Source organism: Cetorhinus maximus, chromosome 14 (genome assembly GCF_964194155.1).
Source record: "Cetorhinus maximus chromosome 14, sCetMax3.hap1.1, whole genome shotgun sequence".
Lineage (NCBI taxonomy): Eukaryota > Metazoa > Chordata > Chondrichthyes > Lamniformes > Cetorhinidae > Cetorhinus > Cetorhinus maximus.
Genome location: NC_135892.1, coordinates 110,644,394 through 110,668,511, shown reverse-complemented (window position 1 = coordinate 110,668,511; position 24,118 = coordinate 110,644,394). Strand labels below are relative to the sequence as shown.

At 45.8% G+C, this 24,118-nt stretch overlaps 1 protein-coding gene across 3 annotated transcripts in view; it reads left to right on the top strand.

Annotated features, from left to right (window-relative positions):
- The window catches only part of LOC144690173 (uncharacterized), a 155,330-nt gene that overhangs the window by 64,333 nt on the left and 66,879 nt on the right, over positions 1 to 24,118 (top strand). The window contains exon 3 of one of the 3 annotated variants that reach the window (XM_078557625.1): positions 12,372 to 12,543. The exons of the other annotated variants lie outside the window; for them this stretch is intronic. Within the exon in view, the coding sequence (XP_078413751.1) occupies positions 12,372 to 12,543 (172 nt within the window). The remainder of the gene's footprint in view (positions 1 to 12,371; positions 12,544 to 24,118) is intronic. 3 annotated transcript variants of the gene reach the window in all.

The following is a 24,118-nucleotide window of genomic DNA, read 5'->3' as shown; positions in this document are numbered from 1 at the left end:
GCACTCTTTGAAACGCCGTCACGGTTGTAAGATAGGAAATGCGGCAGCGAATTTGTGCAGAGCAAGATCCCACAAACGCCAGCGAAACAAACGCGAAAGCAAAACACGGTGGGGATGCTGGAAACGTTAACAGAAAATCCCGGGAATACTCAGCAGGTCAGGGCAGCCTCTGTAAAGAGTGTGGGCATGGTAACATAAGTTGTTATGTACCTGGATTAATAATCTAGGGGGTCCTGGGTTATTGAACCTGAGGCATGAGTTCAAATCTCACCCTGGCCACTGGGAAATTTAAATTTGAAATGTTAAATAAATCTGCAGTGAGGAGGTAGCAGCAGTAACTGTGTCCATGAGAATGAATTCTATTGTCCTTGTCTCTTCTCTATGTCACTCCAGACCCACCACAATGAGGTTGACTCTGAAATGACAGGGCCAAACCATTCCGTTGTATTCAAGGTTTTTGATCGACAGGGAAGTCAAGGGTTATGGGGAGACAGCGTGCTCACTCTGCTGTCCTGTTGGCCTTGATGACCTTGGCGGGCATCCTCTGGCTAGTGGAGCCTGTGCCGGCCCTGCCTGGGAGGGAGCGGCCAGTGCCACGGCTGGCATCTCCCCAGTCACCGTAGCCTCATCGGATCCCATGGTCACTGGCAGAGGGGCGGAGGAGCTGCTGCCATCATCCAGAGCGCCCTGAGAGGAGCCCACAGGGACAGCAAGCAGCTCGTGTGCCGACGTGAGGTCACTATGGGCCTCCCTGCTCACCATTGATGGACGGGCACCAAGCTTGGATACTGGGTGCCCACCCATCTCCCAAACTGATAGTGACCACCTGATTCAGCTCCTGGAGCAGCCTCTCCATGAGAGTCACCACTCTGTCCATGGAGGAGGCTGTGCGCTCAGCCATGAGGGTCATTGCATTGCTCATGCTCTGCATGGACTCCTCCGCAGCAGAGACCAAGGCACGCATTCCCTCATGTATCTCCACCAGATCCTCCTGCACGCTCTGCTGGACATCCAGCATCTGCTGCCTCAGGGACAACTCCAGAGGGACATCATCAGCCACCGACTGAGCATGTTCCTGATTCCCTGCAGTCCTCCGACTGCCTGCACCCTGGGCACTCTCTGCCTCCGCCTGCACCTCAAGCGAGTGTGAAGTGCCCTCACTGATGTGCACCGAGATACTAGCTGCCGATGTAATATCCATCGATGTGCTGGTATCTGCGCTGGTGCCTGCCTGGCGGAGAGGGTGTGACACTGGTGCGTTTCCATGGTTGCTGTCCTCTGGGGTCAGTGATGGGCCTTCAGGCTCCTCACCCCGATGGGCTTCTGGTGAGCCTGAAAGGAAGAACAAGGACATGTCATTAGTTGAAGTCGTTACACTGTTACTGTGCATGTCTGGCACCCGGATCAGGGGGCCCTCATCTTTCCATTATCAATGGGGATCCCATGTTCGAGGCTCACACCAATATAGAGACAACAGTGGAATGGTTGCTATTACAGACATTCTGACCTCAGTGCCCTGCACTCTTACCCCACTGTGGCACCCCAACCTCACCGTGACCAGCTGACCTATGCGCAAGGCGCCTCTCCAGCTCCAGGGCCTCCTGCTCAAATCGGGTTAGGATTAGTAAGTGGGGCTGTCCTCTGCCAGTCCGCAACCTCTCGGCCTTATTATGGGATGTCTCCTCCTGAAAGGACAGGGTAGCATTGATTAGTCCACCCTGTACCTGCATTGCCATTGCAGCCTAGCCAATCCCACCTGAGGAATACCTCACAGGGCTCAGCCGATTCATGACCCTGGAGCCACAAGACACTCATTCCAAGCAGCCAGGGTTCACCCCCCTTGCCCAGATGCTGCCTCACTGACATTTGCCACTCATCTGACGGGTACTCAGTGGTGGACTTGCTAGCGATGCCTCCCTCCTGTGAATGAGTGACCAAAAACAGTGACCAGATCTTATGCTTTAAGTGTCTGTTGAAGAATAAATATTGGCCAGGACACCAGGGATAACTTTTTTGAAATAGTGCCACGGTATCATTTACACCCACCCAAGAGGGCAGACGAAGCCTCAGTTTAATGCCTCACCTGAAAGACAGCACCTCCGGCAGTGCAGCACGATGCCAGCAGTACTGGCACTGTAGGAATGCCAGCCTGGATTAAGAAGGAAACATTATCGCCGGGCAACAGTTTTGTTTTAAAGATGAACGTTTCTAACTAACATATTTAGAAATGCATGTTCGAAATGGGTGGTTTCCAAAAAGATCAAACCACTGTTATGATATAGTCGAAGAAAAATCCCCTTGTGGTTGGCAGGGATAAACACTGGGGTAATCTAAGTGTATATCGTATAAATAATAATACCAGACCCTAAAGGGGGAGGTTAAGTCTGGATATTTTGCTTCATGAGCCATCTGTGTAAAATTGTAACTTTTTTATTTATCGGGGTGAGTTTGGGAGTTGTGTGGTGGGGGTTGCTGGTGAAGGGAAATTGGAATCCAGAAATCATTTAGCAATCTCCACTGTCTTGTCTTGCAACACCCCTGCTCCACAGTATTCAGAGCTTCAAGAGAAAATGCTTTATCTACATCTAGCCAAGCTTGCTGTTGATCTGAAACACTTTACAAGAGAGTTCAAGGGGTGACTTTTGTAAACCCCACCCCGGTCCCCAAATCGCTACTCCCATGTTGCACCCATTGTTTCGAGGCACTTAGTCAGACAGAGCGCGACCACATATTTCCATGGTTTGAGGTATCTGAGGATCTCCAAAAGGGCATCCTTCTTTATGTAAGTAAATCAGGTACTGAGATGGGATAGTGACAGTAAACCTGGAACAATGCTGCCAGGTAGCACAGGGTTATATCACAATATCACAGTGCAGAAGGAGGCCATTCAGCCCATCGTGCCTGCATTGGCTCTCTGAAAGAGTATTCCACCTCGTCCCACTCCCCTGCCTCATCTCCGTAACCTTGCACATTCTCTCTTTCCAGGTAGCAATCCGATTCCCCTTTGATAACCTCGATCGAACCTGCCTCCACCACCCTCTCAGGAAGTTTGATCCAGGCTCCGGCCACCCTCTGGATGAAAACATTTTTCCTCACATCACATTTACTCCTTTTGCCAATTATGTTGGACAAAGGAAAAGAGGCTTCAGTCCTGCGTTATAAAAGGTTAAGATGGATTACACAACATCCCTCTTTATACAGCAGATGGCTTACTTTGGTGCATTACCAGGAGCACTGGTTATTTTTCAGACATTGGAATTATCTAAGGAATGGTGTGATTCTGTAATAGCAAGAAAGAAGTTAACTTTCTCCAATGCCTTCCACATTCCTCTGCACGTCCCAAAGTGCCTCACAGCCAATGGGTTGGTTTTGAGATGGTGTTGCTGTTGCTTTGTAAGAGAAGTGGAAGCTAATTTTCAAACAGCAAGCTCTGACAGACAATAATGAGATGAATCTCTTTTTATCCTGCTGTTGGTTAGGGGATAGATGTTGGTCCGAGCATGACTTCCCTGTCCTGCTTCACATAATGGCCAGAGGTTTTTGTTCAGCCTCTGGAGCTGAGAAGGCAGATGGGGGTCTTGGTTTAATGTCTCATCCAGTAGACATTGATCCTCTACTTCAGTACTACACTGAAGTGTCAGCCTAGGTGACATGGTCAAGTCTTGTCTCAGGTGATAGTGTTACTCACTGAGCCCCGGTTGACACTATGAAGGCAATATTACATAGAATTTAGAGCTCATCAGTGCTTTTTTGTAATGGTTCGTTCATGAGATGTGGGTGTCATTTGCAAGGTCAGCATTTATTGCCCATCCCTAATTGCCCTTGAGAAGGTGCTGGTGAACCGCCTTCTTAAACCACTTCAGCCCATGTGGTGTAGATAAACTCACAATGCAGTTAAGAAGGAAGTTTAAGGGCTTTGACCCAACGACAACAAAGGAACTGCGATATAGTTCCCCGTTGACATGGCGTGTGTGACTGGGAGGGGAGTTTGCCACCGGTGGGTTTCCCCATGCATCTGCTGTTTTTGTCCTTCCAGGTGATAGAGAATCATGGGCAAAGGTTTTACCTTGGCTGTTGGGCACGTGCCTGACCCACCTCGAGTGTAAAATAGCGGCGTGTTGGCGTCGGGCGAGCGTCCCGACGCCAACGCGCAGTAGCGCGATATTTCGGTTGACGGGGCGCACACGGGAATTGGCAGCGCATCCGCCGACAATTAAAAGGCCTGTTAACGTCTCAATTACCTAAAATTTTTCATTGCCCGTCTAATCTTGAGGTTGGGGGGCCAAGCGAAAAGGTCAAGCGGCATTAGCACATTTTAGGAAGCCTCACCCGCGGGCGGGATGAGGTTTCCGAAAGCAAATAAAAATAAAATTAAAATTTTAAAATTTAATGAATAATATGCCCCTGCTCATGTGGCAGAGTCACATGAGGGGACACGTTTTATAACAGTTTTCAATTCTTTATTATCTTTTTTGAAAACTCTTCATCTCCCTGAGGCATCTCCCTGTGCCTTGGGGAGATTCTCAAGCGCGTACTAGCCCCGCTCGCCCTCTTCCCCCTCCCCAGCACAGGCAGTGCTGAGCACTGACACTTGCATTTCACGCTGGGCGGGCCTGAATTGAGTTGCCGCTGCATCTTGTGGATGGCACACGCTGCTGTCACGGTGTGCGGCTGGTGGAGGGAATGAATGTTTACGCTGCACACAATTCTCCTCCCACTCTACTTCATTTTATCACCATAACCTTCTCACCCTTTCCTCCTCACGTGTTTACCTAGCTTCCCCTTAAATGCATCAATGATATTCACCTCAACTACTCCATATGGTAGCAAGTTCCACATTCTAATCGCACCTTCTTGGTGAAGGAGTTTCTCCTGGGAAGATGATTGTATTCTGGAAGGATGCGATCAAATATGATGAAGAACATTGTCCGTCCAAGCCTATCAGTGTTTGGCTTAATGGTGAATATTGCAGTGGACTTATAAACATAAGTCTAGAGTGAGATTTCTCTGAAAAACGCCAGTTTGCTCTTAGCATAGCTAGTTTTTTGTAGAATAGAATGAAAATTATCCAAAGTATGGAGTGAGGCATTGGAGTGCCAACATATAATTCCAGGGCAAGGCTAAAACACAGGCATTCTGGCAGATAATTTGTACAATTATATATTTCTACCAGGCATGCACAGCACTGAGTGGAGATCAACACTTCACCATGCGAGAAAACAAGACCTTGAATTTGTATTGTAATATCAAGTCTTGGGAACAGTGTTTCAGGTACACATGTGGTCACAGTCACTACTGAATGGGCTAATGTGGCAGCTTTCTGAGGGAGACAGTTCCAGATTTCCACTACCTTTTGCGTGAAGAAGTATTTCCTTGCATTTATCCCTAACTCTAATTTTAAGGCTATGCCCCCTTTTTCTGGACTCCTCCCACCCAGAGGAAATAGTTTCTCTCTATCTACCCAATCACGCCCTTTAATCATCTTAAAAATCTCAATTATATCTCTTGGTTCTCTTTTTGCTCAGGATCATTCTGCGCTGCACCCCCTCCAAGGCTAGTATATTCTTCCTGAGGTGCATTTCCCAGAATTAACCGAATACCCCAGATACAGTCTAACCAGATCTTTGTATAGTTGTAGCGTAGCTGCCACCTGTTTAAGTTCCAGCCCCTTGAGATGATGGCTGACATTCCATTAGCCTTTCAGATTAAGATTTGTACTTCTCCACTAGTTTTAAATGATTTCCGCACATGAATCTCTGAATTTCTGTCTGCTGCTCCCCAGATCCTAACTTCTCACCATTCAAGAAGAAGGCTTGTCATAGGCAGGGTCGGGCTTGTTAGCAGGCATGCAGAGGGAGGCAATGTAAAGAAGCAAATCTAGGCTGTTTTGTTTGCCACCTTCAACCTACTTTGCCTCTTCCTCAAGTAGGTGGACCTGGCGTAGCTGAGGTTAGCGCAGGAAGTCGTAGATTCTCTTATCAAGACTGCTTCTGCTCTGCCCATGTGGTTTAAATAGCTTCTCCGTGACGTTTTATCAATCAATGCACTCCCTGGACAACTTGTGCCTCTTGTAACCTACCTGTAAATTTAGAAGAAAATAATTCGAAGGCTTGGCTGAGCTCACACATAGTGTTTTGATTTTAACTCTTATCAGTCACAGGGGCCTTTTATATTCTTACAGTGAAGTGTGGTGACAACTTCTTTAGTGTTTTGCTCCACTTTGTTAAGGGGAATATAGATATAAAACTGTTTAAACATGTCCAATCTGATCATTTTCTGATTTATGGGGCCCTAAAGGGCATTTTTTTCATATTCGTTCACGGGATGTGGGTGTCCCTGGCTAGGCCAGCATTTATTGCCCATCCTTAATTTCCCTTGGTCAACCACATTGCTGTGGGTCTGGAGTCACCTGTAGGTCAGAGCAGCTAAGGACAGCAGATTTCCTTCCCTAAACGACAATAGTGAACCAGATGGGTTTTTACAACAACCTGATAGCCCCATGGTCACTTTTTAAAAATTCATTCACGGGATGTGGGCTTCGCTGGCTGGGCCAGCATTTATTGCCCATCCCAAATTGCCCTTGAGAAGATGGTGGTGCGTTGCCTCCTTGAACCGCTGCAGTCCCTGTGGTGTAGGTACACCCACAGAGCTGTTAGGGAAGGCGATTGACTGGGGCCAGTTTTTTATCCCCAGTTTGTTCAAAATAAAAATCAAATTCCAAAACTGCTGTTTGTGGGATTGGAACTCAACGCTCTCTGGGTTAGTAACGCCTGGTCCAGTAACAGAACCACTTCATTGCAGGTTGAGAACTTGAATTCAGTTCAAGAAAATAAATCTGAAATTCAAAACAAGCATCTGGGATGAGCAAAAGTGCCCATGAAGCTGTGGGATTGTTGGAAAAGCCCAACTGGAACACTCATGTCCTTTAGGGAAGGAAATCTGCCATCCTTATCTGGCCTGGCCTACATGTGACTCCAGTCCCACGCAAAATGCCCACCGAAATGACCCGCGCAAAATAGTTTGTTGTTCCGGGTCAGTAGGGATGGGTAAATAAATGCTGGCCTTGCCCACACCCACACTTAGAATTAATGCAGAAAATAAGGGACTGGGAATATGGGACCAAGACATTGTAGCAAACGGTCACAAGAAGTACTCAGTCAACAAGAGCAACCCCTGATCAGATTATTGCGATTGAGGCCATGATGTTTGGATAGGCCTGTCCTTAACCGGGCTCCTGGCAATACCAGGATTTAACTCTCTAACATAATTGATGCAAACGTGAGTAAATTCTCAAGTTTACAAGATGGTAAAGGTGTCCTGCATACTGAATGAAGGATTCCAAGGGTTTTTTTGTTTGCTAGCATGTAGGAGGTGTTTCCATTTTTTACTACACTGGGCAGGCAAGGTTTATTAGTCTGCAGGTTTGATTCTTTTGAAGAACACTGTTACATGCTGTTAATCAGGGGATTGAGTCTACTATCCTGTAAGTCTGTCTGTTTTGTTTCTTTTGGCGGTGCAGGTATGTATTAATAGTAGCGGTGGTGGCGGGACAACCTTGGCCAATTTGGCTGACCCTCCCTAAAGAGAGATCGGCATTAACACGGTGCCTTAACACATATTTCAAATGCTTCACGCTTTGCAAAGCAGTGGCTTGTTTCTTGGAGTTGGTGGTGCACAACTGAGATCCCACAAGAATAATCGCTTAATCTGCTATTGGTGGCTTTGGATGAGGGAGGAGCATTGGCTAGTACAGTGGGAGCATTCCTTGCTCTCTTCTTTTCCAAATCCAATGTCTTGGGATCTTCGATAACCACTTGAAGCAAAGGGCCAGGCAATCGGGGCAGGATCTTGCTTCAGTCCAAATGAAGGCACCACCAACAGTCCAGGGTTCCACCGGTACTGCAGTGCAGTGGCAGTCTAGTTTTGGTGCTCGTGTGCTGGTGTTCAGCTTGGACCCACAACATTGTAACTTGAGGACGAGTTCCGTTGTAAGTTTGCATGAAGCTACTTATTCCCTAAGTAGTTTAATCTCTCATCTTATAACAGTAGCAGGGGACACTGATTAAGGGTGCTTGTCGGCTAATATTTACTTCTCATCAATACCTAAAAAGAAAACAAGACTATTTGGCCAATCTCACATTGCTGTTGTGGGAGTTTGCTGAGCACAGATTGGCTCTTGCATTTTCTACATTACAATATTGACTGCACTTCAAAAGTTCTTCATAAAGCACTTTGGGTCATCCTGAGGTCATGAAAGGCCCAAGTCTTTTCTTCCTTGTAATTTCGGTAAAATATGAGAGTTTAGGGAGCATAAAAAGATCTTTGAACTCACCCTGCCACCCAGCCCCTCATTCAATTCTTTTTTCCTCTGTCCCTTTCCTTTCCCCTAATCAAGCAATAACTCCCTGAAGCTCTCCTGAATCTAGAGTGCATCCTTAACCTCCTTTTAAAATCCTCCAGATGAGTTGCTAGCTGTGATTCTAGCAGCTAGTCTGTTCAACAACACCTCGAATGTTCTCTATAGGATTATCCCCAATGGTGTGAGTAGCATTGGGGGTAATCAGTCATACATACTGTTGAGGCATCAGTGCACTTGGTGGCGAGGGTCCACCTTGTCTTGATCCAACAGCCCTGTGCCCACAGATCTACACTGGTACCTCAAGTTAATAATTCTCTTCATATCCCTACATTGTCCCTCTCCTTCCCACCTCTGTAACCTCCTCCAGCCTTCCAGGAGCTCTGCCCTCCTCTAATTCTGGCCTCTTGTGCATCCCCCTTTTTAATCATTCCACTGCTGGTGGCCATGTCTTCAGCTGCCTGGGCCCTAAGTTCCAGGATTCCCACCCTAAACCTCTCTTTCCTCCTTTAAGGTCAAGCTTTTGGCTACCATATCCTAATATCTTCTTAAGTGGTTTTGATGCTATCCTGTGAAGCACTTCAGGATGCTTTACTTTAAGTTTTCTTTATTCTTTCATGGGATGTGGGCATTGCTGGCAAGGCCAGCATTTGTTGCCCTTCCCTAATTGCCCTTGAACTGAGTGGCTTGCTAGGCCATTTCAGAGGGCAGTTAAGAGTCAACCATATTGCTGTGGGTCTGGAGTCACACATAGGCCAGGCAAGAATGGCAGATTTCCTTCCCTAAAGGGGCATTGTGAAGCCAGGTGGGTTTTTACAACAATCTTTAATAGTTGTCATGGTCACCATTATTGAGCCTAGCTTTCAATTCCAGATTTATTAATTGAGTTTAAGTTACACCAGCTGCTGTGGTGGGATTTGAACCCATGTCCCCACAGTATTAGCCTGGCCCTCTGGATTACAAGTCCAGTGACATTATCACTACGCCACTAATGGTAATGCAAATAAAGTAATATAACTACAGGTTGTTGTTGTTTTAGGGGCCATTCTACAGATGGCCTGGCCTCATGGTCTATCTTTACAAACCTCCATTGGGCTTTCAGTCCACATTCCTTTCCCTATCAACCTCCACTGCTTTCGTGCGAGCAGCACTTACTTAGATTTGCATTCCAATATCGATTTCAAAAGAATTTCTTGCGTTTATCAACTTTTCACCTGAAAACATCTCCCAGTACCTCCTGGAAGTACATATTGCGTAGAAATTCTACCACGGAAACAGGGCTATGTGTCTAAGATGTTTAGAGATTCTCTAGTGCAGATAGAGAGTAACTATTTCCTCTGATGGTGAGAGTTTAGAACAAGGGTGCATAACCTTAAAATTAGAGCGAGGCTGTTCAGAGGTGATATTAGGAAGAAGGGTAGTAAAAATCTGGAACTCTCTCTCACCTTCAAAAGTAAAAGCTGTTGAGGCTGGGGAGGGACAATTAAAAATTTCAAACTGGGGGGTTTTAATAGATTTTTGTTAGGCAAGAGTATTATGGGTAATGGGGCTAAGGCAGGTCGATGGCATTAATACCAGCCATGGCCTAATTGATTGTCTGCTTCTGCCTTATGTTCCTAGGTGTACAGAGCTTTCTGCTGCACTGTTACCACACAAAACCTTGGTCACCTGTTCAGGAGCTAATTAAAATGCTGTTGTCAGGCAGCTGCCTTGGTCCAGGACTCCTTTCCGGCACCATCCTGTCTTTCATGGCACACTCTGTTCCTGGACTGCAATACTGTATATATCTCTCATCCTGTTCCAGTTGTCTTGTCTTTCAACCTGCAGCCAGTCCACTTTGGTGTTTAGAATCATGAATGTTAATGCTGATCCCAATTCAATGCAGTGACTCAACATCTGGAAAGAGACACCAGGCATTTTGCAAAAGCAATGTTTCACAAAGAGTCGCAAGTTGAATGATAAGCTGAGTTGGATTTCTGTTAGCAGGAGAGTAGCGTTAGGGAGTTCAATGAGAGAACTGCTTGTTCAAGTGGTGCCATTGGATCTTTAAGCCTTCACTGGTATAAAGAGGCCTCGGAAGATTGAGCAGAATGGGCCTATAGTCTCTGGAGTTCGGCAGAATGAGAGATAATCTCACTGAAGCTTATAAAATTAATAGAGGATTTGACAGAGTAGATGTTGGGAGGCCCTTTTCCCTTAGCTGGAGGATCTAGAACACGGGGTCGCAGTCTCAGGGTGAAGACTGCAGAAGTTGCTTCAATCAGAGGGCTGTGAATCTAGTTTTCTACCCCACTCAGCCATTGAATGTGTTCAAGAATGAGACTAATAGATTTTTTGAATGTGTTCAAGAGTGATAGATAGATTTTTGGGTACCAAGGGTATCAAGGGTTAGGATAGGAAAGCGGAACTGATGCCGGAGAGCAGTCATGATCATATTGAATGGCAAAGCAAGCTCAAGGGCTTTATGGCCTACTCCTGCTCCTAATCCTTAGGTCCATAATTTCTTACTGTCTCATCTGAAGGACAGCCCCTCCAATCCAGCACTCCACAGGATTGGAACTGTAGTGCCAGCCTAGAAGATGTGCACAATCCCTAACATAAGCCTGGGATCTACAGCAGATCGATCCACATTTCCAAACAACCGAGGCAAGGTGACACACTCTAACTACTTGCACAAGTTCGATAGGTTAGTTGGAGCCGATGTCCTGTGATGTAATGTTATTTTCACAGTTCAACCAGTCAATACTACTTATTTTTTTCAACAATATTATTTTTAGTAATAATTCCAACAACTTGCTGTTCGCTGTTTTTAATATTGGTATCGCAGAATCACAGAACCACAGTGCAGAAGAGGCCCTTCGGCCCATTGAATCTGCACCGACACATGAGAAACACCTGACCTACCTACCTAATCCCATTTACCAGCACTTGGCCCATAGCCTTGAATGTTATGACGTGCCAAGTGCTCATCCAGGTACTTTTTAAAAGATGTGAGGCAACCCACCTCCACCACCCTCCCAGGCAATGCATTCCAGACCGTCACCACCCTCTGGGTAAAAAAGTTTTTCCTCACATCCCCCCTAAATCTCCTGCCCCTCACCTTGAACTTATGCCCCCTTGTGACTGACCCTTCGACTAAGGGGAACAGCTGCTCCCTATCCACCCTGTCCATGCCCCTCATAATCTTGTACACCTCGATCAAGTCGCCCCTCAGTCTTCTCTGCTCCAACGAAAACAACCCAAGTCTATCCAACCTCTCTTCATAACTTAAATGTTTCATCTCAGGCAACATCCTGGTGAATCTCCTCTGCACCCCCTCCAGTGCAATCACATCCTTCCTATAATGTGGCGACCAGAACTGCATACAGTACTCCAGCTGTGGCCTCACCAAGGTTCTATTCCAACATGACCCCCCTACTTTTGTAATCTATGCCTCGATTGATAAAGGCAAGTGTCCCATATGCCTTTTTCACCACCACACTTACATGCCCCTCTGCCTTCAGAGATCTCAGAGTATGTATTATATTACATTTTTCAATATTAGATTCTGCAGTTGTCATTTATATTGATTGGGAATTTACTTCTGTTGGGTACTGAGAAACCATGTTGAACCCTAATGCCTATCGTATACAACAACATCAAGGTTGAAAAGTGTAGCGGGCACAATTGATCAATAATTTTTCTTCTATTTGTTCCTGGGATGTGGGCATTGCTGGCAAGGCCAGTATTTATTGCCCGTCCCTAATTGTTCTTGAGAAGGTGGTGGTAAGCCACCTCCTTGAAAGGTGCAGCCCTAGATGTCCAGAGGCAATTGAGAAACAACTGCAAATTGTGGGAATAGAGTCATATGTAGGGCATTAGTGTGTGATGACCTTTGACCTGGAAGCAGTACAGTGAGGGAAATTTGTAATTTCTTTAAAATGTCTGTGGAATCTGTAATTGGTTTTAAGAACGTTTGAGAATGACTTTTAAGAGTTTGCATCAATTGTAAAGGAATCAATTGTAATTTTCTTAGATATTAAGAAATACTGGCCCATGTGATCTGGCGACTCTTGACGTGGAAACAGTACCAATAGGAGAGAAGTTAACATACGAGTTATACAAAGGAGAGCTGCAGCAGAGAGGAGAACAGATAAGCAGCCGCATGTGTGGAATACACGTAAAGAGGACAGAAAGCCGAAGACAAGGTTAGAGCGGAGGTTACGAATTGATCAATCCTACAGCTATGCTTCAGTATTGTCAGAGCCGGCCAGACCATTTACCAAGGTTTATTAAAGGAGTCAGACAAAGGAGTCTCTGGGGAATCTGTGCCACCAAGCCTGTCATGAACCTAGCTAAGGAGGTTCTGCAGGAGTGCTGTTCAGGTGGCGACTGTCCCTGATGCACGTGAATGGAGTGGAGCTACTGTTGCAGGTGACTCAAGGGCCAATATCTATTGAGTGAGAAACATGAGAGATCCCACTTTCTGGAGACCAAGTTGGAAGACTGAGATTGCAAGTGGTTCCACATTTGTGCAGGGAGTGATACAAATGCTTATCACCTTGTGAGATATCCTTTGTTTTATCTGCTATTCCATGTGTAATTTATATTTCGTACTGATTGCAATTTGCCTGTTAATGCATGCTTAATTTACATGGATCCCAATTTGTGTTCAAGTAAAAGCTACAACAAGTGGAATCTTGTTGGTAATTTCTTCTTTTGGCGGGGGGATGGTTTTGGTAAATTTGGTTATTTTGGTTTACGGTTTCCCCCATGGGGATCGTAACGAGTGAGGTAGTTGGGTTTATGCAACAGTTGGGGCAGATTTCATGGTCATTTTATCTGGTGTCAGTCTACAAATTAGCATATTTCATGAGTTCTGCCTTGCAACCATAGTGGGAATTGAATTTCATTTGAATTTCCATTGATATGGTGCCTTTCCCGTGCTCGGGACGGTTTGTTTTGTAACCAATACAAACATACAAAATAGGAGCAGAAGTAAGCCGTTCAGTGCCTCCAGCCTGCTCCATCATTCATTAAGATCATGGCTGATCTGTTTGTGTTTTGAATTCCACATTCCCACCGATCTCCAATAACCTTAGATTCTTGTTAGACAAGGGAGCCAATCTACATCCGCCTTAAAGGTACTCAATGACCCCGCCTCGACCACCTTCTGAGGGAGAGCGTACCAAAGTCGCACAACCCTCTGAGAGAAAAAAATTTCACCTCATCTCTGTCCTAAAATGTCCTAATTTTAAAACAATGCCCCCTAGTTCTGGACTCACCCACAAGAGGAAATATCCTTTCGACATCCAGTTTCTGAAGACCATTCAGGATCTAATATACTTCAATCAAGTCACCCCTCACTCTTCTAAACTCCAGAAGAAACAAGCCCAGTCTGTCTAACCTTTCCTCATAAGCCAACCTGCTCATTCCAGGTATCAATCTAGTAAAGATCTTCTTGAATACGGTCACCGTTGTCATGTGGGTTGGTTTTGCACCAAAGGAGATTTACTCACAACCAGGTCCCAGCAGCAAAAAATGAGTGAATGATGATAAGCCATTTTTAGTGGTGTTAGTTGAGGGAGAACTGTTGGCCAGGGCACCAGAGAACTCATTGCTATTTGTCACATCATGTAGTAATACCTGAGCAAGGAGGCCTTGGTGTCAGTCTACAAATGACCAGATTTAATGAGTTCTGTCTTGCAACCATAGTGGGAATTGAATTTCACTGGAAGACCTTTCAATGGAAGACTTTGGGACCTTGGTTTAAGGTCTCATCTGACAAATGCCACTAAGCCGCCACTTGTGCTTAACAATCATATGTGATAAAATCAGCGTCTACTTAGACATTCCAACTTGGCAGTTGTGTGTTGACAGCAGCTGACTGTCACTAGAAGCTTTGTTGGACTAGATGGGAGTTGATGCCCAAATGTTAATTGCTATTGGATGACAACTAACCGCTTGCCTGCTTGACTCAGTGGTAGGCAGGTCTGGTGCTATCTGAGTCCGGGACTGTGCGTATAATAATATTCAGTCTAAAATGACAACCTCCTTCTCTTCTCCAACCCTCTGTCTCTTCACCCAACCAGAAAATGGAGCTGGTCATTCTTGGGTTGTGAGTGTAGCTGGCTAGGTCAGCATTTATTGCCCATCCCTAATGGCCATTGAGATAGTGATGGTGAGCTGCCTTCTTGAACCGCTGCAGTCCATGCGGTGTAGGTGCACCCACAGTGCTGTTAGGGAGGGAGTTCCAGGATTTTGACCCAGCGACAGTGAAGGAACGGCGATATATTTCCAAGTCAGGATGGCGAGTGACTTGGAGGGGACTGGTTGTTGTCCTCAGACTGCTCATTGACAACTTATAAGTCTTGTCATCAAACTAGCTTCAAAGTGAAGCTCCCTGAAATGTTTTCCTACATTAAAGGCATTACATAAATGCAAGTTGGTATGGTGAATCCCCAAAGAGGGACAACATGTGTGAAACAAAGCTATTACTTAACTGGAAGGAGGTGCCCACAATGTTTTCAATGCTGTAGGTTGCAGGGATATTGCACTGAAAACACTTGCCCTTGACTCCCACCTAATCCCTTCTCTTTCCTGAAACATTACGAACTAAACATTGTTTAGAAGAAGAGTAGAAGGTTTACTCTTGACTTTTTGAGGTGATTGCTGTCGTGTTAACCTGATCGATTATTTTCTGTTATTAGGCAGCTCCTAAACTTACTTTGGTTTCAGGCACCGAGATGTAGAATTGCCCTCCACTCTTGTCGGGCATAGCAAATTTTAAGGTGGGGAATGTAGTTCTTGCTGTTATTAAAGGGATATGATATGTTTTGGTGAATGTTTTGCTTATTTGGGCCAGAGTTATCCAATTTTGCATCACTGAAGCCTCATGATGGAGGTTTTTCAGTGCTCTCCACAGCATGGTGTATTGCGTTTGCAAATAGTGTTTGTCAAACACATATTCACAGAGTCCGTGGGCCAATTTTAACACAGCCCACCTGCAGTAGACTGACAGAATTGGGTGGAATGCTGGTTTTTCACCTTGTCCAATTTTCATCTCCGATAAAACTAAGGGGGAGCTGGATTTCCCCAGATGTAAAACTGCACCTGATACTGTGGCTTTCTCATGGCCAGTTATATTAAAATTAACCACAATATCTTTAAATGAGAACTTTTATTACTCTTAAGCTCATTTTAGCTACTCGCAAGTGGGCAATCCCCGCTCACCCCCCCCACCCAACCCCCACCCTCACACACATCGACCAAAAGATAACGTGGACTTGACGCAGCACAGACCCGTCCACGGCCAAAGTGTTGTGGTGACACCTCTGTCTCCTGGCAGTCCTGGCTATAACTGCTGATCCTACATTTCTCTTCCTGAGGGGTCTCTGGACAGTCAGCCATCTGGACAGTTGCCTGGAGGGAAAGTTGTTTGAATGTCAACAGCCGATGAGTACTGTCATTTCTACAAAAGGGAAGCCAACTGGCGAAGTCTGGAGAACACCATTAACTCCTGAGTTATTGGTTTGAATTGGTTAACAGACAGAAAGCAGAGGCTGGAGATAAACAGGGCGTTTTTCATTTGGTCGTCTTATTTAAGGAGGGGTACACTTGCCTTGGAGGTGGTGCAGCGAAGGTTCATCAGAATGGGTCCTGGCATGGGTAAGGTTGTCCCATGCTGAGGGGTCGAGTAGAATGTGTTTGCTGGAGTTTAGAAGAATGAGAGATGAACTAATTGAAACATATAAGATTCTGAGGGAGCTTAAACAGATAGATGCTGAGAGGTTGTTTCTCTGGTTGGGAAGGGGTCATAGATTCAGGTTCAAATTATTTAAGAATCTGAGATGAGAAGGAATTTCTTCACTCAGAGGGTTGTGGATCTTTGGAATTCTGAACCCCAGAGAGAGGCTCATTCATTGAGTATATTCGAGATTGAGAGTGATAGACTTCTCAACATCAACATATTGTGGGGAATGATAGGGGGAGATGATGGTGTAGTGGTACTGTCACTGGTACTAGTAAGCTTCAGGCTAAGGTTCTGGGGACAAGGGTTCAAATACCCCCATGGCAGCTGGTGGAATTTAAATTTGATTAATAAATGTAGAATTATAAAAAACCAATTTCAGTAATGGCAACCATGACAACCTTTGTAAAAACCCATCTGGTTCACTAATGCCTTTTAGAGAAGGAAATCTGCCATCCTTACCCAGTCTGGCCTACAAGTGACTCAGACACTTAAATGGCCTAGAGAGACACTCAGTTCAAGGGCAATTAGGGACGGGCTCTGGACTCTAAGGGAATCGAGGGATATGGGGATCATGTGGGAAAATGGATTGAGGATCAGCCATGTTCTTATTGAATGGTGAAGCAAGCTCAAGGGGCCAAATGCTCCTATTTCTTATGTTATCATGTTCTTTAGTCACACACCACCCTGAATTCATCCTTCCCGCAGTGAGTCAATATCACGGAATTCCCTACCTGACACTGTTGTTGGAGTCCCATCACCAAAAGGACTGCATTGGAGATCAAATAATACATTAACGGTTGGAATTTACAGGACGCTTGGCCCCCCCACCCACACCACCCTCCCAAACCCCCGGTCAGCGGGGAGCCTGCCAAGGAAAATGTGGCCGCCCTGCAGACATTTAACGGCCAATTGGCATTTGGGGCGAGGGAGGTTGGGAGGCTGAGTTTGTGAGGGAGTGGGGGTAAAGGGGGATGTGTTTTCTGGTGGGGGGTGGTGGGGTGTGGGTTCTGCCTCTGGTGGGCACAGGGCACCCACAAGGGAGGTCCCCCTTCTTCCTTGCCCAATACCAGCCTGGGCAACTGCTGGGCTTCCCCGTGTGGCGTGGGCCTCCTCCTACCCACCCCCACTGCAGGTAAAATAGTGGCGGGGGAGGTGGGGGTGGGGTGGGGTGGGGGGAGTGATGAGGCCTTTAAGCGGCCGGTAATTGGCCACTTAAGGGCCTCAACAGGCCCAGGGGTGAGCGGGCCATCCGATGCCTCTGCTGCCCCCCCCATAAAATGTCATACAGGTGACAGGAAGTTAACCCTTTCTGTGCCCAGCTGCCTTCAAGCCCTGCGGTGGGGAACATCAAATCCAGCCCTAAAAATAACTAGGAGGGAAACCGGAGAAGGATGTGGCTTGCATGTGCCGACAATCCTCCATTTGCAGTCACTCAGTTCCAAGCAGCATACTAAATTCCTAATCTCATTTCCCTGCACCTCCCCCCACCACAATCTGGAAGGGAGAATGGGGTTGAGAAACTTATCAGCCATGATTGAATGGTGGAGCAGACTCGATGGGCCGAATGGCCTAATTTCTGCTCCTATGTCTTATGGTCTTATGAAGGCCACCGAGGCTTAGAGGTTTCTTACCAAACTAAATTAAACCTTTATTAATAAAAATAAAATGATTTTAAGCACATACATAGGTTTACAGATTACTACTATGATAACTCCTAGCTCCTCTAGTTAATCTAACTCCCAGTTACACCTCCATTACACATAGATTTTAAAAGACCCAGGCAAAGCTCACACCCTGGACAGTCGAATTCAAAATGAGTTTTCTTAACTTCAGTGTTTGCAGACAACAGTTTGGGCACAGAGACTGGAGGCTTTTCACACTTATTAGATTTTAGAATGCCTTCCCTTGCACACAGCCTTCTCTCCTTTATACATATTTTCCCCTTTGAATGCACATTCCCATTGTTTCACTATGTCTTTGGACTTTACCTCTAATAATGAAAATCTATCATAGTACCAATTTTACCAGCAATCTTTGGGAAAAATAAACACACTGGGCAGAATATTACGCTTGGCATGCAGGCGCTTGCCCGAGCGTAAAATGACGTGCGATGATGTCGGGCATGCGTTCTGACATCATCGCGCAGTCTTGCGATATTTCGTTCGGCGGGCACGCACCAGAGTCGACCGCACGCCCAGAAATAATTAAAAGGCCTATTAAGGCCATTAACAATCTAATTAAATTCAAATTTATACTGCCCGTCCAACCTAACGGTTGGCGGGCAGGTGAAAAGGCCAAACGGCCTTTACATTTTTTAGGAAATCTCATCCACGAGCGGGATGAGGTTTCCTAAAGCAAATAAGCATTAAATAAAAACGTTATTTTTGAATTAAAAACATGTCCCAGCTCATGTGACAGAGTCACATGAGGGGACATGTTTTATTAAATTTTTGTTCTCTTCATTTTTTTTATACACAGCGCATTAACCTCCCTGAAGCTCTGTGCCTCAGGGAGATTGAAACGCTCCTTCTCATGCATGAACTGCACGCTAGGCCCGGCTTTCCCCCCTCCCCCTCTCCCTCCCCGTCTGCACAGGCAGCGCTCAACGTTACCGCTTGTGATCCACGCAGGGCGGGCCTTAATTGGCCTGCCCATGTAAAATCACGGTGTGGAGCCAATCGCGGGCGGCAGTCAGCTTCCTGACCGCTCCCCCCCCACTCACCCCCACCAAGGGCAAAGCCCTGCCAACTGTTTCTTAACTTCTCCTGACTAGGTGAAGCATTTCACCTCTTCTTTTGAATCCAGGCTAGTCTGGTTTATTTAAAAATGCAAATATTCCCTTTACACCTCACATTCTAAAACTTCACCCCTTTCCCTATTTAGCATTTCAAACCTAGCTTCTCTGCTTACATCAAAGCCTTCAGACCTGTTGTCTCTAATTCAATTAAGTCACACACACAGACACAGACACACACACGTAATTAAACACAGATCCCACTATTACTCGATTTTGCAATAAATTCCAAATAACATTATGAAAATTATTATATCTTCCTGACACTATGGTTCATCTGGATAGTCTCTGACAGGAATGGGTAAACTAACCAGGGCCCCTGTTTCTCTGCCCCACTGGAACTGGTCAGGGCATGGCTAGGATTTTTCCTCTCTTTTTTGGGATGTGGGCATCATCGACAAGGCCAGCATTCATTGTTGCCCATCCCTAATTGCCCTTGAATTGAGTGGCTTGCTAGGCCATTTAAGAGTCAACTGCATTGCTGTGGGTCTGGGTCACTTGCAGGCCAGGCCAGGTAAGGGTGGAAGATTTCCTTCTCTAAAGGGCATTAGTGAACCAGATGGGTTATAACAATCGATGATAATTGTCATGGTCACCATTACTGAGGCTAGTTTTAAAATTCCACATTTATTAAATTGAATTTAAATTCCATCAGCTGCTACTACAGTGGGATTTGAACTCTTGTCCCCCAGAGACTTAGCCTGGGTCTTCTAGCTTACTAGTCTAGTGACGTTACCACTACACCATCATCTCCCCCCATGACGCCCCACAATATGTTGATGTTTTTCTTCTCCACCTGAGTGGCTGGCTTCCTGTGATGCTGTTTGATTTTATTTTTTGCTCTCCTTCCATCTGTTTATTTTTCCTACCTCATTGGGGTGAATTCTCTAGACATCTGCCAAAACCAATAATACGGCTGTTTCACTTAACTTCCTTAAGCATCAGCTCTTAATGGAGACGCTTAACCTCTGTCTATGAAGAGGGAGAGTAACGCAGGGTGTCTGTGCCTTCACGATAGAGGATAACGGGGTAGATTCCCTCTCCCTCTTTGATAGAAGTCCCCTGGGAACCAGTAGCTGGCTGGCTGCTCAGGGGGTGTAGTATGTACTGTGGCAGGAGCACAGTTGGTTACTGATTTAGTCACAGCAGGACATCAGGCATTTAACCCAAGGACACTTGTGCAGAATTAATTCACCTAAAAGGAAAACTGTCTTTCATTCCTTTTTAAGAAAGTTTGGTTTTGGATTGAGGATTGGTTAAAAATTGAGGACGGCTTTTAGGTTCTGGTGCCGTGAAAATCTGATTGATAAAATTCTCGTTTGGAAAGGGCTCTTGATTTTCAAATGCAGATGTATAAAAGGAATTGCAACGCTCCATGTGCTCCGGCAGCTGGAGAAGGAGTTGAGGGGGGGTGGTTGAGGTTGCCGTGTTGTCGGCCAGTGTTTCTGGCACGTTTGCTTGACAAACCAGATCGATTGAAAGATGATGGTCAGAATGGTGGCTCCTCTCCCTGTCTCCACTGGGCTTGTACCCTCACATATGGATGTGAAAGCGTTACAACATAGGAATTTCAGGAAATGCTAGATGAGGAAGGGAGTGAATATCGACACCGCCATGTGAACCAATATGACAGAGGCAATAATGGGTTTGTAATTTTAATTTACCCAACTCATGGCCAAAACTACAGCAGAATGCAGTGAGTTAAGGATAGTTGTACGATATGAATTCTGTACATAAATCAATCCCAGTCACTAACACGAGTGTGGACCCCAGGCATGATTGACGGGGGAGTTATTCAATCATCACCATTATGCCTGGGATTTGTGTCTCTGTATTCAAAGACTTTCTTCTTCACCTTAGGCAGTCCCTCGGAATCGAGGATGCCTCGCATTCACTCCGGGTCGATAGGTTCTGAGATGGCTGACAAGTCCAGCGTGCAATTTGCAGATTCTGCCAGAGGCGGGTCAGGCAGATGAGGTGTTTGGAGGTTTGCGCATCCCCCTTTGATGCCTCGACTTCCACCTCTGCATACCCCCGACCAAGTCTCTCAATGTGCTCGGCGCCTTCCCAAATGAGCCTTCTCCATTTTGTACGTCCACAAGCCAGGGACTTCCAGGAGTCAACGGGGAGGTTTAACCTCCTCAGGGATGCTTTGAGGGCATCCTTAAAGCATTCTGCTATCCTCCTGGAAGCCTCCTGCTGTGACTGAAGTCCACCTAGTTCACCTTCTACCATAATACAAAAGCAACATGCTGCAGGTGTTAATTGCACCTTCTACTATCTTGGGTAGTAACCTAACACAATGATAATGAAGTTGATTAATCAAAGCAATCAATCTCTATAAGTTAGTCTACAACAGAGCCAGTAGTGGAAAGTTCTGAGAACCAAAGGTCCAAAGTCACTTGTTCCTTCTAACTATGCAACATTATCACACTCACACAGCATTATCACACATTACACAACATTATCACACATCATGTCTCACATTACTCATATACCCAAATACCAATTTGTACTGTACTGGTTTGTAAGCAGGTTACTTTCTGTCTCATTCGCTTACCTCAAGAACATGACCTGATTTGCCTCAAGGCCTCTCACTGTCCCGATCAGGATTCTTGCTGCCGTCTACCAATGAGGACAGTTCTTAAACTTTTTATGCTTTCAGGACCAATAAACTCGGTCTCATCCTTGTCTGGAGCCACCTGTTGCTTCTTGTACCTTTCATTTTTTAGCCTGAACTGAAGGCTCTTGACGCTGTGCACTCCCATGGTGCCAATTGTGGAACATACTGTAAGAAATAGAAGCAGGAGTAAGCCATCCAGCCGATCGAGCCTGCTCCCCATTCAATGAAATCTGATCTTGGCCTCGACTCCACTTTCCTGCCTGTTCTCCATAACCCTTGATTCCCCTATAGTTCAAAAATCTGTCTAACTCAACTTTGAATATATTCAATGACCCTGCCTCCTCAGCTCTCTCTGGAAGAACCCTGAAACTGTGCTCCCCCGATCTAGATTCCCCCACGAGAGGAAACGCCCCATCAGCATCCACCCTTCCAAGCCTCCTTAGAATCTTCTATTTTTCAGTAAGATCACTTCAAACTCCAATGAGTACAGGCCCAACCTGATCAACCTTACCTCGTAAGACAAACCCTTCGTTCCAGGAATTGACCGAGTAAACCTTCTCAGAACTGCTTCCAATCCAAATACATCCCTCCTTAAATAAGGAGACCAAAACTGTACACAGTACTCTAGGTGTGGTCTCACTAACACTCTGTACAGCTGTAGCAAGACTTCCCCACTTTTATATCCATCCCCCTCCTGTGCAAATCACATGGTTTTGTTGGGTTTATTGGCCAAGTGTTTGTGTTTTTACTAAATTTTCAATCCACGTTTAGAGAGAATGGCAGTTCTACTGGTGTATGCATTCAACATGGAAACACATTCGAGCTTAGTACCCTTCAAAAGCACCTGAGCTGCTCTCAGTAACGCCCAGCGGGGCAATGAGCTAGTTTCCGGCCCTTCTGGAACCCAGAAATCTTTTACTAGTATTAACTTAACAGCCTTGGTGTCAGCAGCTGCCCAGATGTGTCTGACATTTCGTTCTTGAAAGCCTCCATTCATCGTCGGCTGTCCCTCCATTTGGGTTTGATGTTTACTCAGGGTCACATGCTTCTGCCATGGATCTTCATGTGACGAAGATGAAACCCGGTAGAAGCCCGGGCATGATTTTAATGGAGGCGCCATCGTTGTCCACACGATCTTGACGGACTTCGGTGACATGTCAAACCACAACGACCGGGACTGCCTTGCCCCCTGTAGCCTCTCCTTCCACATTCGCAGACAGTGAGATTCCTTCCCCTGTTCTGCTGTTGAGGACTTTGTGGGTTGCGCCTTGTGCGGCACTTCCTCTCCTGTCCCAACTTTGCCGCCTTGGGTGGCTGTACCAGGAGTAAGGAGCTCCTGATGGCATCGTCCAGGGGATGGTCAGAACGCACAAGCCTCTCCAACATGTCAAGGCGGCAATCCATTACAGGAGACCAGAAGACATTCCTAATGGACATAAACCTTTATAGAGCATTGGTTGGGCCCCAGCTGGAGTATTGTGTCAAATTCTGGGCACTTTAGGAAGGAGATTAAGGGCTTGGCAAGGTGTGGAGGAGATTTACTAAAATGTTGTATGGAGAGATCAGAGAAGTTGGGATTGTTAGAATCATCGAGCCATAGAGTTATACAGCACAGAAAAAGGCCCTTCGGCCCATCGCGTCTGTGCTGGCCATCTAGCATCTATCTATTCCAATCCCATTTTCCAGCACTTGGCCCGTAGCCCTGTATGCTATGGCGTTTCAGGTGCTCATCTAAATACTCCCGCTCTAACATATGCTGATTGTATATTGTGATGCTTGCAGGAGTTTTTTTGGAACAGGAAACACACCCACCATCGAGTCCATCATTATTGACCGGTCTTACCTCCCACCTTCCACCATCTCCTGAGCAGAGATGGCTAAGGGGAGATTTTATAGAGGTGTTCAAAACGGTGAGGGGGGGTTTTGATCGAGTAAATAGGGGGAAACTGTTTCCACTTACGGGAAGGTCGGTAACCAGAGAACGCAGATTAAAGATAATCGACAGAAGAGCCAGAGTGGGAGATGAGGAGAATTTTGTCTGTGCAGTGAGTTGTTACGATTTGGAAAGCTGCCTGAATGGATGGTGGAAACAGATTCAATATTAACTCTCAAAAGGGAATGGGACAAATACTTGAAAAGGAAAATCTTGCAGAGTTATGGAGAAAAATTGGGACAATTAGATAGCTCTTTCAAAGAGCTGGCACAGGCTTGATGGGTCAAATGGCCTCCTCCTGTGATGTACGATTTTATGACTTCTCATCCTGTGGTGCATTTGGCATCCTGAAAATATTCCATTCCATAGGCAAATAACGGCAAGTTAAAGGAAGCCAAGTTTAAGCTGCCTGGATAATTGGAGTTATGAATTGTTACATGTGAGTCGGCCAGAATCTATCAGGAGGACTATGTGCAGCCCCTGATCATCCAATCACGGGGAGGAAATCAGTCACTTTCTGCAAAGGTGCAGAGGGGGTGCAAATAAGTGAAGGTATAAGGAGTTTATGTTATGAGGAAAAGCTCACACGGTTTTTCTTGCTTTCTTTGGAATGGAGGTGATTTGCTTTGGCCGTGTTGCTGTTTTTCAGAATCTCGAAGGAGACTGGCAGAGCTGATCCA